This window comes from Ranitomeya imitator, chromosome 1 (genome assembly GCF_032444005.1).
Source record: "Ranitomeya imitator isolate aRanImi1 chromosome 1, aRanImi1.pri, whole genome shotgun sequence".
In the NCBI taxonomy this organism is placed as follows: Eukaryota; Metazoa; Chordata; class Amphibia; order Anura; family Dendrobatidae; genus Ranitomeya; species Ranitomeya imitator.
The window spans coordinates 280,716,707-280,732,461 of NC_091282.1; the positions used below are offsets into that span (position 1 = coordinate 280,716,707).

General features: G+C 45.8%; 1 protein-coding gene across 4 annotated transcripts in view; it reads left to right on the forward strand.

Annotated features, from left to right (window-relative positions):
- LOC138669019 (E1A-binding protein p400-like) overlaps window positions 1-15,755 on the forward strand; it is a 343,483-nt gene that overhangs the window by 312,706 nt on the left and 15,022 nt on the right. For all 4 annotated transcript variants that reach the window (XM_069756066.1, XM_069756069.1, XM_069756068.1 and 1 more), the window contains 3 exons: window positions 2,694-2,876; window positions 2,976-3,141; window positions 8,711-8,838. In XM_069756066.1, coding sequence (XP_069612167.1) covers window positions 2,694-2,876; window positions 2,976-3,141; window positions 8,711-8,838 — 477 coding nt within the window. The remainder of the gene's footprint in view (window positions 1-2,693; window positions 2,877-2,975; window positions 3,142-8,710; window positions 8,839-15,755) is intronic.

Sequence of the window (15,755 nt, forward strand, 5' to 3'; positions counted from 1 at the left end):
GTCTTCTGTCTAGCCGCCCTTCCAGGACTACGCTGAGTCATCTATATCACTTGCGATAACCTCCCACCAGGGCTGACAGCTAAACTTAGACAAGTTCTCCTCATTTCCAGCCCAGCAGATATCCTTTATGAGGATATCGCAGAGAAAAAAGGGGCGACCTTCCCTGATAGTAAAGTCTGCCCGGATAAAAGGAGTCTACTGTAAGACTCCTAGGACCATTAAGGTCCCAATGATCTAACGGCATGCGATAGGGAAGAACTACATGTGAACACTCTGTGAGAAAGTCCCTACTTGCAGTTTTGCTGCAATAAGGCGAGAAGATACTAGCTACGCAAACAAAAACTGATGTGGTCAGTGCGGATCTTGGAGGATCACTGGGGCCCTTCCTGCATCCGAAAGGCTCTCGGAAGTAGTGGAAGGGGAGTTATGGAAACTGGTACCCATTCAGAACCAGAGCATGCAGTGCGATGGCTGTTGGATCTCGAGGCCGAACCACGAACTCGAGTACATTGGCATTCAGTCTGGACGCTGTCTGATCTACAACTGGAGAGCTCCGGTGAAGGCAGGTCTGATGGAAGATCTCGGAATTAAGTTCCCACTGACTTGAGGCGGAACCCTGATGGCTGAATTTGTTTGCCGTCCAGAGTTCTACTCCTGGGATATATACTGCGGAGATCACCGAATGATAGGTCTCGGCCCATCAGAGAACGTGAGGTACCTCGGTCATGGAGCCTGACCGTGGGTACCTGCTAGATGATTGACGTATGGCACTGCCGTGGCATTCTCCAATTGAATTCGGATAGGGAGACCCGCCAGAAGGCAGTGGACCTGCTATAGGACTACCGTTCGGATCTCCAGAGCAATGATCCGGAGAAGATGACTGGCATTGGTAGTTACTAATAGCCATTGAATCGGGAGAAAGGCCCTGGATGAAGAAGGATCTGAGACTATCGTCTGAAAGTCTGTCAGACTTGCTGAAAACGAGCGGAGCGAAGGAAACCGCTTCCATTGTTGTCACCATTTTTCCTCAGAACCCTCCTAGCAAATCGAATGAAAAGAGGGGATGAGTAATCAAGTGCTTGAGCTCCCTGTTGAAGGGCCGTGACCTTGTCACGAGGGGGAATTACCATCCTTCTGGAAGTGTGCAGGATCATCCTCACTCTGACGAGTCTTTGGAGCTAGCTTCCTGCTCTTTCAGACTTTTTTACCTTATTACCTTCAAGGCAAGGTTGTCCTCAGGCCATCCCGATCCCTTGTTAACAAGGTGGTATTGTATTACCACTGTTATGAGGGCATAGTTCTTCCCTCATCTCTTTCGGCACCAGTCCACAAAATGGAATAAGTTCCCCATATTCTGGACAAAGTGAGTGCCCTGCGTAGGTACGTCTCGAGGACGGCGTACTTCCAAAGGTTGGATGCTTTATTTGGGCTTCCTGACGGTAAGAGGAAGGCTTCCTGACGTTTTCAGGAAGGGTTTAGCCGTTTCATCGGCCATGATAGCATGGTGGATTCTTTTCACCATCCAGGAGTCCTTCCGTGCTAGATGTCAGCCTATCTCGGAGGGTTCTAGGCACCAGACGTCGGCAAGGCACACCTGCAAGCTTGCGGATTCGTCCAGTCCGCATGCATTCTTGAAGCACTATAATTCCCACACTTCCACAGATGGGAGTCTGGGCAGGCGGACTCTGCAGGCCGCAGTGGCGCACTTGTAAGTAGCGGTTACACAGGGCCTGATCTGATGTTGTCCCCACCCAGGGACTGCTTTGGGACGTCCCACGGTCTGTGTCCCGCAATGAGGCGAAGGAGAAATAGGGATTTTTGTGTACTCACCGTAAAATCCTTTTCTCCGAGCCATTCATTGGGGGACACAGCTCCCACCCTGTTGATAGCTTATGTTGGTTTTTATAATCTGACATGCTATACTCTCATATATAATATGACATGCTATACGCTCATATGTTGTTATTGATCTCCTACTGCTTTTACACCGAACTGGTTAGCTGAGAGCCAGCAGGGGGTGTATACTGCAGGGGAGGAGCTAACTTTCTTTGTATCACTTAGTGTCAGCCTCCTAGTGGCAGCAGCATACACCCACGGTCTGTGTCCCCCAATGAATGGCTCGGAGAAAAGGATTTTACAGTGAGTACACAAAAAACCCTATTTTGAATCACAGATTTGTTTGTCGCATATTTCACTGGAATCTCAGGCATTGTTTGCGTATATGAGGACTACTTTATCAATCGGAACTATTGTGAGCATAATATACAGATATATTAAATATTTTATGTTTTGTACTTCTAGGTTTTGTGCATGCTTGAAATAAATTATTACATGAGTTATGTAATGTCCCGTACTTACATACTGGTGGCCCATCTTTAAGATGGTTATCAACATCCATTCAGTGGGGGCCGCCATCACCCCCAAAGATCAGCTGTTTGCAGCTCCAACACTGCCTAATGTTAACAGTGTCAGGATCTGGAAGAGCATGGCTTTGTACACTGTGTTGTGACCGTTCACAGGGCCTGTAACTCTGCATCTATTGAAGAGAATAGGATTTGAGCTTTATAGTTTCGGAGAATGATCTTTATACACTGCAGCAGTCTTGCCTCAGCTAGTAACAGCGGAACATTGAGGGTGCTGGCTGTCGGATGATTATACGGTCTAATTATCTTTTTGTTCAATATTTGGTCCAGGAGCAGCTTCTTAAGCTTCAGAAACAGAAGCTTCAGCTTCCACAGCAGGTGTCTCAGACTGGTACACTGACTGGCACCACCGCACAAGTACAGGTTCAACCCCAAACACAGCAGCTGGCGACGGTAACTGCGTCACGTGCTGGAGCTGTTCTTACTGGGGCTACGGTGACAAATCTACGCCTGGTAAGAGGAAAAATGAATGTATACAAACCATTTCAAATTAAGCCTTGTTTCTTAAAGTTATATTACTTTTATAACACTTATACTCTTTTTAATCCTAAGTTGCAGGCTCAAGGACAGATCCAAGCTCAGCCTGGACAAACAGCACAAGTTGCTTTGGCCAAGCCACCAGTGGTATCTGCTGTTGTCTCATCTGGCGGTGTCACTACCCTTCCGGTTACAGTAGCAGGTATCAGTGTGTCTATTAATCAACCCCAGAAAGCAGCAGGTAAATAGAATTGGCAGAATATGTTGTGAAACATGTTTTTTAATCATTTTTTTTAACCATTAGTGCCTGTGCACACTTCGCAAATTTGTCACATTTTTTCCAGCGCAAATTTGTTAAAGGGATTTCTGATGCCAGCAAAGTGAATGAGAATTCTTAAGTCTCATGCACATGTTGCTTATTTTGACTCACAGATTTTTTTTTTTATTTTTTTTTTGGGATCCCCCTATTTTAATAGCCAGGCTACGCAGACAGCTGCGGGCTGATATTCATAGCTTGGGAGGGGCCATGGGTATTACCCCATTCCCAGGCTACAAATATTGGCTCCCGGCCGTCGGCTTTCCCCCTCTGGCGCAGAAAATTGCACGGGAGCCCACGCCATTTTTTTTTTTTTTAAATTAAACATTCATTAAGAAACATAGGCCTCACTTTTATATATCTATGGATATATCTATAGATATATCCATAGATAAATCTATCTACACATGGATATCTATGGATATATGTACAGGTATAACTATGGCTATATCGATCTATAAATATATTTATAGACAGATAGTTAGATCTATAGATACATAGATATATCTATCTATATATCTATCTGGCTACTTTCACACATCAGGTTTTTGCCGACAGGCACAATCCGGCGAGTTTTGAAAAAAAACGGATCCGTATTTTTTTTCCGCCTTATCCGTTTTTTTCTCAGAGTTGTATTAGCATGCCGATTGCACCTGATGGCCACACGTTTCATCCGTTTTTTACCGGATCTGTCAGAAAAGCTGTTTCCAGCGGAAGGAGAAAACTTAGAGGAACGTTTTTTCTGTCCAGCGAAAAAAACGCGCAGCGACGGATGCGGAGAAAAACTTATTAGGCCATGTTCACACGTTGCGGTTTTTACCGCGGAACCGCAGCGATTTTGCCGCTGTGGGTCCGCTGCAGTTTCCATTGCGTTTACATTTAGATGTAAACCAATGGAAACCGCAAACCGCTGTGCACATGCTGCGGGAAAAACCGCGCAGAAACGCAGCGGTTTATAACCCGCAGCATGTCACTTCTTTGTGCAGAATCGCAGCGATTCTGCACCCATAGAAATGCATTGATCCGCTTACTTCCCGCATGGGGCTGTGCACACCATGCGGGAAGTAAGCGGATAATGTGCGGGTTATACCCGGGGTGGAGGAGAGGAGACTCTCCTCCAGGCCCTGGGAACCATATTTGAGTTAATAAAAAGAATTAAAATAAAAAATAATGTTATACTCACCCTCGGAAGTCTCAGCGCTGCACGCGGCCGTCCGGTCTCAGGTTTGCTATGCGACCAGGACCTGCGGTGACGTCGTGGTCACATGACCGTGACGTCACGAAGGTCCTTCTCGCACAGCGTCTTTGGAACCGGACCGCCGCCTGCAGCGCCGAGGAGATCGGGACGTCGGAGGGTGAGTAGATCATGATTTTTTTTTATTTTTAACATTACTATTGATGCTGCATATTGCTGCATATGCAGCATCAATAGTAGGGGTAAAATCCCGCAGCGGAACCCGCAGGACAAACCGTGATGAATCTGCAGGGATAACCGCAGCGGGTTTGCCCTGCAGATTTATCAAATCCGCTGCGGGAAAACCCGCAGGGACCCGATGCAACGTGTGACCATGGCCTTAAAGTTATTTTTTGAGAGAGCGAGAGAGAGAACGGAAAATGTGCATGATTTCAATGGAACAAATGCATGAAAAACCGGATTCAGAGGCCGGATGCAACATTTCACATCTCAGTTTCATACGTTTTTTGCCGGATCCGTCGCTGTGCGTTTTTTCGCCGGACAGAAAAAACTGTCCTCTGTACGTTTTCTCCATCCGCTGGATACAGTTTTTTTTTTTTTTTTACGGATCCGGCAAAAAACGGATGAAACGTGAGGCCATCAGGCGCAACCCCGGTGCTATTACAACACTATGAGAAAAAAAACAGGTCCGGCGAAAAAAACACTGATCCGTTTTTTTTTCAAAACTCGCCGGATTATGCCTGACAGCAAAAACCTGATGTGTGAAAGTAGCCTAACTATCCATATATCTATCTCATTCCATCTATCCCATATCTATCTGTCTATCTATCTGTCTGTCTATCTATGTGTGTAATGGAGTGGGGGTTGGACAAATGTAAGAGAGGAGGTTGGACAAGACATGACATCACAAATCTTTTTTTTTTTTGTTCAATAACACATCTTTCTTTAGCTTTCAAAAATGCATCAAAACCGTTCAAAAAACGCATAAAAAACGCACCTGTGTTTTCTGCCAAGATCTGCGGATTTAGTGCAGAAAAATCCACAGGCAAAACTGCAACGTGTGCACATAGCCTAAGAGTTGTTGGCAATCTTTGTTGTTTGACAATGAGTATTGCTATGGATGCTGCAAACTTGTGTACTGTTTATACCCAAGAATATTTTTTAATAACATTTTAAGATTTTCGGTGTTTACTGTACATTTAAGATGGCCATAGACAATTCACTGAGAAAGGGATACATTATTCCTTGTGTATAAGCAGTGTGTATATCCTGTAACAGCTTGTTTACCCCCTTCCTGAAAAATTACATAGTACATAGTTTATCATGTCTCCTTCTTTATAGTAGGCTCATAAGCCATCATCTGCATTATTGCTGGCAGATGATGGCTGTGTTATTCGTAGGAATGCATAGGAGGCCGTGATTTTTGCTGTATTCTGCAATACTGTGATCAGACAATCACATGTTTAACTTCTCTAAGGGGACAACAAAGTGAAGCAAAAGAAAAAAAGATAACAAGATCTATAATACACTCCTACCAGAAGAAGCGCAGTTTACACAAAACATCTGTCCCTTGGTTACCTCCTCATGCCCCATCTCGTCTTGTGACAACCACACTAAAGTTCTGCTTTTTTAACTTAATATTGGAGAGTGCCGATCTTGTTCATTTTTTTTCTTGTGTTAACGTTTATGGGTTCTTGTGTCTTGACTGCTCGCTGAGCACAACTAGATCAGGTTTACCCATAAGTGTGTTGCCAAACAAGTGCTTCCAGGTTAATTTGCTACACAGCTGCAGGTGGGGGCAGTATCCGCATCTCTGCTTGTTTTCCATTTTTCTAAAATTGATTACTCTTCATGCAAAGTCAACAACTCATCACTAGCAGCTTTCTCAGGTCTACCACGCAGCTGCAATATTCTGTACAACCTATGGATGCCCAGACTGATGCTTGATTTTCGATGGCTCTGGGCATACTTTGTACTTCATAGCGGCTGTTTTCCAGCTGACAACTGTGCAATGAATATTAGTGTATTTTGACGAGTACCAACTAGTAATTCTTATTTTTGCTATTTAACACAATTAGCAAAACATTAGTACACCTTTGTTTTAGCTATTAATTTACATAAGATATATGTATGTATGTATATATGTATATATATATATATATATATATATATATATACACTACCGTTCAAAGGTTTAGGGTCACCCAGACAATTTTGTGTTTTCCATGAAAACTCATACTTTTATTACAAATCTGAAGAAAAGGAGCACACAACCTGGACATCCGATGCGGGTAAGCTTTATTCCAAATGCATAAAAAACATCTTCACGGCCGGGGGTGCAAGGAAAGGAATGCGGCTGGGCTAGACGACGGCCGTTTCGCGCCTGACTGGCGCTGACCCGTTGAAGCGCCAGTCAGGCGCGAAACGGCCGTCGTCTAGCCCAGCCGCATTCCTTTCCTTGCACCCCCGGCCGTGAAGATGTTTTTTATGCATTTGGAATAAAGCTTACCCGCATCGGATGTCCAGGTTGTGCGCTCCTTTTCTTCAGATTTGTGATACATTTGTGCTGCTTTCTCGTGGAGCTCTTGCACCCAGGACTGATCTTTACCTTCTAGACACAGGTGAGCGGTTCACTCAGCTTCTTTCCGTCGTTAGTGCCGTTCGGCTGTTTCTTCTTTGTTCATACTTTTATTAATCAAATGAGTTGCCAAATGAATTGAAAATCTAGTCCAGACATTGACAAGGTTCGAAAACAAGATTTTTATTTGAAATAATAATTTTCTCCTTCAAACTTTGCTTTCGTCAAAGAATGCTCCCTTTGCAGCAATTACAGCATTGCAGACCTTTGGCATTCTAGCAGTTAATTTGCTGAGGTAATCTGGAGAAATGTCACCCCATGCATCCAGAAGCCCCTCCCACAATTTGGTTTGGCTTGATGGGCACTTTTTACGTACCATACGGTCAAGCTGCTCCCACAACAGCTCAATGAGGTTGAGATCTGGAGACTGCACTGGCCACTCCATTACAGATAGAATACCAGCTGCCTTCTTCTTCCCTAAATAGTTCTTGCATAATTTGGAGGTGTGCTTTGGGTCATTGTAGAATGAAATTGGCTCCAATCAAGCGCTGTCCACGGGGTATGGCATGGCGTTGCAAAATGGAGTGATAGCCTTCCTTATTCAAAATACCCTTTACCTTGTACAAATCTCCCACTTTACCAGCACAAAAGCAACCCCAGACAATCACATTACCTCCACCATGCTTGAAAGATGGCATCAGGCACTCTTCCGGCGTCTTTTCAGTTGTTCTGCATCTCACAAATGTTCTTCTGTGTGATCAAAACATCTCAAACTTGGATTCGTCTGTCCATAACACTTTTTTCCAATCTTCCTTTCTCCATTGTCTGTGTTCTTTTGCCCATATTAATCTTTTCCTTTTATTAGCCAATCTCAGATATGGCTTTTTCTTTGCCACTCTGCCCTGAAGGCCAGCATCCCAGGGTCACCTCTTCCCTGTAGACGTTGACACTGGCATTTTGCATGTATTATTTAATGAAGCTGCCAGTTGAGGACCTGTGGAGCGTCGATTTCTCAAACTACAGACTCTAATGTACTTGTCTTGTTGCTCAGTTGTGCAGCAAGGCCTCCCGCTTCTTTCTACTCAGGTTAGAGCCTGTTTGTGCTCTCCTCTGAATGGAGTAGTACACACCGTTGTAGGAAATCTTCAGTTTCTTGGCAATTTCTCGCATGGAATAACCTTCATTTCTAAGAACAAGAATAGACTTTCGAGTTTCACATGAAAGTTCTTTTTTTCTGGCCATTTTGAGAGTTTAATGGAACCATCAAATGTAATGCTCCAGATTCCCAACTAGTTCAAAGGAATGTCAGGTTTATAGGTTCTCTAATCAGCCAAACTGTTTTCAGCTGTGCTAACATACTTGCACAGGGGTTTTCAAGGGTGTTCTACCCATCCATTAGCGTTCTTACACAGTTAGCAATCACAAAGTACCATAAGAACTCTGGAGTGATGGTTGTTGGAAATGGGCGTCTAATATTGCATTACAAACCAGACGTTTGCAGCTAGAATAGTCATTTACCACATTAAAAATGTATAGAGTGTGTTTCTGAATCATTTAATGTTAGCTTCCTTGGAAAAAAACTGTGCTTTTCTTTCAAAAATAAGGAAATTTCTAAGTGACCCTAAACTTTTGAACGGCAGTGTGTGTATATATCTTTTATTTATTTATGTATTTTTGTTAGTTTTTCATGTTATGTTTTTCATTGTGTTTGCTTTGTTTAGGGGGTCAAACTGTCATGGCCCAGCCATTACATATGCAGCCATTGTTGAAATTAAAGCAACATCATCCTACACAGTCCCAGCAACAGCAGAAGACTTTACAGACACAGACCACATTGGGTCAACAGAAGGTAAGCATTAGCGTTAGCCCTTGCAGTGATATGCTTACACCTTGCTATTTTGCAGCTTTTTTGTGCACAAAAAAACCAGAGTGGTGGCAGGACAAAACACTGCATTCAATATGCACATTTCTGTTGCAGTTTTTGTTGCGTACTTTAACTGTTCATTTTAATGGGGAAAAAGTGCTGCAAAAACACTGAAAGAATTGAGACGCTGCATTTTGGCAAAAATACAGCAAATCTCAAAATACGAGTGGAAAAAAAGTTGTGTGTGCATGAGATTTCATAAATTTCATTGATTTATACTGGTACTGTAAGACGCTATGCATTTTCTTTATCGCTTCATTGGGGGCACAGGTAGCCATCGGTGTATGCTGCTGTTGCTAGGAGGCTGACACTAGGCAAAAAAAGTTTAGCTCCTCCTCAGCAGTATACACCGACCAACTACCACAAATATTGTCAGTTTTAGCTTAGTGTCAATAGTAGGCAGATCTGATTCTGTTCCCAGATCCGTTTTCTTCATTAGGTCACCTTGTTGAGTGTAAGGGTACCGTCACACAGTGGCACTTTGATCGCTAGGACGGCACGATCCGTGACGTTCCAGCGATATCGTTACGATCTCGCTGTGTCTGACACGCTACTGCGATCAGGGACCCCGCTGAGAATCGTACGTCGTAGCAGATCGTCTGAAACTTTCTTTCGTCGCTGGATCTCCCGCTGACATCGATGAATCGGCGTGTGTGACGCCGATTCAGCGATGTCTTCAATGGTAACCAGGGTAAACATCGGGTTACTAAGCGCAGGTTACCGGCGTAAACGTAAAAAACCAAACACTACATACTTACCTTCAGCTGTCTGACCCCGGCGCTGTGCTTCTCTGCACTCCTCCTGCATCCTGTGTCAGCGCTGGTTAGCCGGAAAGCAGAGCGGTGACGTCACCACTCTGCTTTCCGGCTGACCGGCGCTGACAGTGCAGAGGAAAGCAGAGCGCAGGAGGACAGACAGCTGAAGGTAAGTATGTAATGTTTGTTTTTTTTAACGTTTACGCTGGTAACCAGGGTAAACATCGGGTTACTAAGCGCGGCCCTGCGCTTAGTAACCCGATGTTTACCCTGGTTACCGGGGACCTCGGGATCGTTGGTCGCTGGAGAGCTGTCTGTGTGACAGCTCTCCAGCGACCAAACAGCGACGCTGCAGCGATCGACATCGTTGTCGTATCGCTGCAGCGTCGTTTCAGTGTGACGGTACCCTTAATCTTTTCCCTTCTCTTCAGGGTAACAGGATGTAACTTTTCACCTTGATTTCCCACCTAAGAGACCGAGAGAACAGTGTGGTCTGATCCACATCGTACCCTCTCTTTTCTGCAAGGCAAGACCCTACCCCCTGACACTTCAAGCATATTTTAGTGCAGTTTGTGGCTTAGGGTCCTTGCATGTTTTTCACACACACACACCCCTTCTCCAGCCCACTCCTCTCCAAACAGTGATGGGAGGAGTACCGTCGTCACTCACCAGTGTTCCCCCCGCCTCCACTCATCTAGGCTCGACATAGTCTTGGACCACGATGATGCGGGAAGGGGGACTTAGTTCCCAGTCATCCCCTCTCACCTGGGGGGATTCCCTTATTAGGCTAGGTTTCTTACTAGAAGGTTGTCTTTATCTGCATTTCACATGTTGTCCAGCCAGGCCTTTTCCCCCCTCCCTCATGCTTATGGTGTGCTGCAACTTCTGCTTAGAATTTTAGTCCCCAGCTTCCCGAGGCCTCCACACCGCTGCACACGCCCTCCCCTTGTAGGCACCATCCAATCAAGCGCGCAAGAGCTCACTCCCTCTTATGGGAGCACTTGTTTCTCTTTTACAGTGGGGGCTTTCAGCGTGCTTCTTCATGCCCCGCCCCCTTTCTCCCTCACTCTGTTCCCGGCTTCGGCGGTCTTGCAGCTCCACAGAGACACTCATTCACAGGCGCACAGTGCCTGCACAGACAGAGAATCTTCCTCCAGGACTGGGTAGGCTCTATCAGGCTGTTTTTTTCTTATACCCTAGGCTGAGCCTCGGGCTACTCCATAAGCACAGACCCAGGGAGTCTCGCACCGGCGCCCCCCTCCACCTCAACTATCATTCATTACATCTGGGCCCTTTGCAAAAAGGAAGCGCACACAGGTCAGGCCATGACCTTCTGCCCAGGTTGCTTCCTCCCCCCAGTCAAGCGCTAACAGGACCCCCCGCCACCCGATAATGAGAGCACCCCCTTCCCCAGAGTGGGCAGTTGCTGTATCACAATTGGTAGCTGACCAAACCAAGCTATCGCAATCCCTGGTACAGGTCCTAGAGCATCTATTTAACTTTCTAGCCACAACCAGTGCTCCGATCGTTTCTCACGACAAAGCACATGCACCCAGCATGGCAGATTACGGATAAGGTCCAAGGAGTGGGCACATTCCAGCTCCTCGTCTGGCTTCTCTTTGTCCACATCCTCCAGGATGGTCTCGTTATCCTCCTCTCCTGAGTCTGACTCTGATATTGATACAGATCAACCCTCCAAGCTCCAGTACATAGTTGACCGCCTCATCTCTGCCGTCAATCAGACCCTCAATGTTAATCCCTTAACGACCAGAGGTATTTTTTGGTTTAGGATTTTCATTCTTTGCTTCCCTTCTTCCAAGAGCCATAACTTTTTTATCTTTTGGTCAAAATGGCCATTTGAGGGCTTGTTTTTTGCAGGACGAGTTGTTCTTTTGAACACCACCATTTGGTTTTAACATATCGTGTACTGCAAAATTGGAAAAAAATTCAAAGTGCAGTAAAACTGCAAAAAAAAGTGCAATTCCACAGTTGTTTTTTTGTTTCTTGACTATGGTCGCCAACTGCTAAAACTGATCAGCGGTTATGATTCTCCAGGTCATTACGAGTCCATAGACACCAAACATGTCTAGGTTTGTTTTTTTTTTTAAGTGGTGGGGAAAAAAATTCCAAACTTTAAAAAAAAAAAAAATTGTGCCGTCTTACGATAATTGTGGCATCTCCATTTTTCGTGATCTCGGGTTGGGTGAGCGCTTATTTTTTTGTGCGACGAGTTGACGTTTTTAATGATACCATTTTAGTGCAGATACAATCTTTTGATCGCCAGCTATTGTATTTTAATTCAATGTCGTGGCGACGAAAAAGCGTAATTCTGGTATTTTGACTACTTTTCTCCCTACGCCGTTTAGCAATCAGGTTAATCCTTTTTTTTATTGATAGATCGGGCGATTCTGAAAACGGTGATACCAAATATGTGTATGTTTGATTTTTGTTTTTATTTTGAATGGGGCTAAAGGGGGGTGAGCTTAACATTTATATATTTTTTATATTTTAAAAAACTTTTTTTTTTTTTTACTTTTCGCATACTTCAATAGTCCCCACAGGAGACTAGAAGCTGCCATAACCCGATCGGCTCTGCTACATACAGGTGGTGATCAAATGTAGCAGAATTACTCATTTCCTATGAGCGCCGACCCATTGGTGACCTGGGGTCACCGATGGGCAGATTTCTGGCGCAGTTGCCAGAAGCACATGTTAAATGCCACTGTCAACGTTTGACAGCGGCATTTAACGGGTTAATAGCCACGGATGGATCGTGATTCCACCCGCGGCTTTCCGGGCACTTGTCAGCTGATCATAACAGCTGACATGTGTTGGGAAAGATGTAAGCTCACCACCGGAGCCCACATCAATAGGAGTCTGTCCGACATAGGCGTAAATTAACGCCCGATGTCGGAAAGGGGTTAAAGAGGATGAGTATCCTCCTCCAGATTACTTTGTCGCACTAGGAATTTGACACAATCTTTGCCAAACAGTGGAAGCACCCTGAAAAGTGCTTCCCTGGTAGGAAGCAGTTGGCTGTCTTATATCCTTTCAGATCCAACCTCCTCAGCAGATGGGCAGAATCCTTCGCCATGAACCCTCCAGTCTCACGCCTGTCTGCCAACACTGTCCTGTCACTCCCAGATGGTTCCTCAAGGACCCCACCGACAGGCACATCGAAGCCCTTGCCAAGTGTGCCTTTGAGATTGTGGGCGCTTCTGTCCCGACTTTGCCTCCACATGGGTAGGCAAGTCTTTGCATGGGCTTATCTCTTTCGATAGGGTGTCTTCTCCGAGGCCTCATCGGACGACCTGGCTGATCTTGTGACCAGATTGCTCACACAGGAAAATACTTGCTTGATGCTGCCCACTATTTGCTCTCGTTGCTAGCAATATTGTAGCCATGTTCAGAATTCTCTTGCTCAAAGCCTGGAATGCAGACGCGGCATCAAAGTTTTCTCTTGCCAACCTTTCCTTTCGATTCAAGCTGGATCAGCTCATCTCGGACACCACCAGCGGTAAAAGCACCTCTCTTCCTCAGCCTAAGCGTCCCCCACCAGGAGACGTCTTTTAATATTTCTTTCCGTTCAACAGCTTTCCTCTCCCTGGGCCTTCTCTGAAAGACACAAGTCTCCTACCCTTCGAGAGAAAAGGAAGCTTCCTTCAAACCCGTCCCTCCATGGTGCCAAAAGGGTCGCCAAGCTGTTAAGATCGCATTCTTATAGATTCTCTTCTGCATGACGGGTTGCCACCACCTAGGAATCCTCTCAAGCTCAGTGGCTGTAGTCTTATTTTCCAAGACACACGTAGTTGATGACGCCTTGGTCAGTGAGATCTTTACCACCGGTTACAAAATAGAATTTTCTTCTCTCCTACGCGCCCTAAGGATCCCAGCCCAATTTCTCTGCTTCTTTCAGGCCATCTCCGGGCAGGTGTCATCGTACATCCCCTCTTAGAGCGCTTCTCCAGTTTCTATTCAAACCTCTTCTTGGTCCCAAAGAAGGACAGCTCACTCCGCCCATTAATGAAACTCAAGCTCATAAACGGCTGCGCATCCTTCACTTCAAGTTGGAGTCCCTCCGTTTTAGTGATTGCCTCTATGGAACCCGAGGAATACCTCTGCTCAGTGGACATCTGGGATGCCTTCCACATTCCGATTTGCATTGCCTATTAGAGATTTCTTTGCTTCGCGGTCCATGGATCCCACTACCAGTTCACAGCTTCCCCTTTGTACTGGCCTCAGCACACACTGTGTTTAGGAAGGTTATGGCAGCCGTCATGGCCATTCTTCGCTCCAAGGGGATAGTAATCATCCCCTACCTACTTCGACAACCTCCTGATCAAGGCCTTGTCTTTCCAAGACTGTTGCGAAAGTCTTCATATCCTTCTCAACACACTTTGCCCGCTTACACTGGCTTGTCAACACTGCAAAGTCGTCTCTGATCCCGGCTCACCACCTAGTTTTCCTAGGCATGCTTTTCGATACCGCCCGCTCCAGGGTCCTTCTCCCAGAAGAGAAGATCTGAGTGCTCCCCAGGGTATATGCTCTTTAAGATACCCATTCCCTCACTCTTTTCGACTCTGCATGAGAGTACTGGGCAAGATGATTGCTGCAATGGAAGCTGTCCCTTTCGTACAGGTCCATACTAGTCCTCTTCAACTAGATCTCTTGAACTCTTGGGAAACCTTTCTGTCCATCAACATCCTGGAGCTCAGAGCAGTCTACCTCTCCTTACTCCACTAGTAGGACCTTTTAGCAGACCGCCCAGTTCACATTTAGTCCAACAATGCCACGGCCGTGGCATACATCAATCATCAGGTCGAAACACGGAGCAAGTCCTTCATGTTTGAGGTCTCACAGATTCTGGCTTAGGCCAAACAGCACGTTGCGGTAATATCCGCAGTGCACATTTAAGGCATGGACAATTGGGCCAATGACTTCCTAAGTCGTAAAGACCTTTCCTCAAGCAAGTTGTCCCTCAACTCGTCCGTGTTCAACCAAATCTAGCAGAGGTGGGGCAACCCAGACACCGATCTGATTGCGTCGCCGATGAATCGCAAGGTTCCTCGTTTCGAAGCCAGGTCTCCTAACCCCCTGGCAGTCAGATTCGACGCCCTGGTCATTCTGTGGTCTCAGTTCTACCTTCAGTACTTTTTTCCACCTCTTCCCCAGATTCCCAGACTCATTAAGAAGATCAAAGCAGAAGGAGTTAGCCATCCTTTTGGCTCCAGACTGGCCTAGTAGAGCCTGGTATGCAGAGTTAGTCAACCTACTCCTATATGTACCCTGGAAACTCCCAGACCTTCTCTCTCAGGGACCTCTCTTCCACCAGAATTCTCAGGCTTTCAATTTAAGAGCATGGCTTTTGAAGCCACAGTCCTGAGGGAGACAGGTTTCTTGTCCCAGGTAATACAGACCATGATCCAGGCAAGGAAACCCTCGCCCTCCCACTTTCATCATTGGACCTGGAAAGCCTTCTTTCACTGGTGTGGAGACAGTCACACAGCCCCCATGTTTTTTTTCCCTCACATCCATCCTGGCCTTCTTACAGGCCTAGAGGGTTATCTCTTGGTACCCTCAAGGGTCCGGTCTCCAGTTTCTCAATTCTGTTATAATAGAACTTAAGACTTTAAGCTAGTTTTGAGCATTCTTTACAGACCTCCCTTTGAACCCATTTAAGACATCGCTCCCTACTTTCTTTTTTGGAATGTTGCATTCTTGGTTGCAATCACTTCTATTAGACAGGTCTTTGAATTCGCAGCCCTCTCTTGCCACTCTCCCTTCCTCGTTCTCCACCAGGACAAGGTGGTCCTATGACCAGTTCCTTCATTCCTTTTCAAGGTAGTCTGACCATTCCATCTCAACAAGAATATTGTCCTTCCTTCTGCCTTCCCCCTTCCCATCCCCTGGAAAGGTCTCTCCACAAGCTGGACCTTGTCAGAGCCTTACGTCTCTACCTCTCAAGAGCAGCATCCTTCAGATGTTCTGATGCTTCGTTTGTGATTCTTGAGGATTGTCGTAAGGGCCTCCCAGCCTCCAGGTGTACTGTCGCTCACGGGATCTCTTCTGCTATACTGGAGGATTATT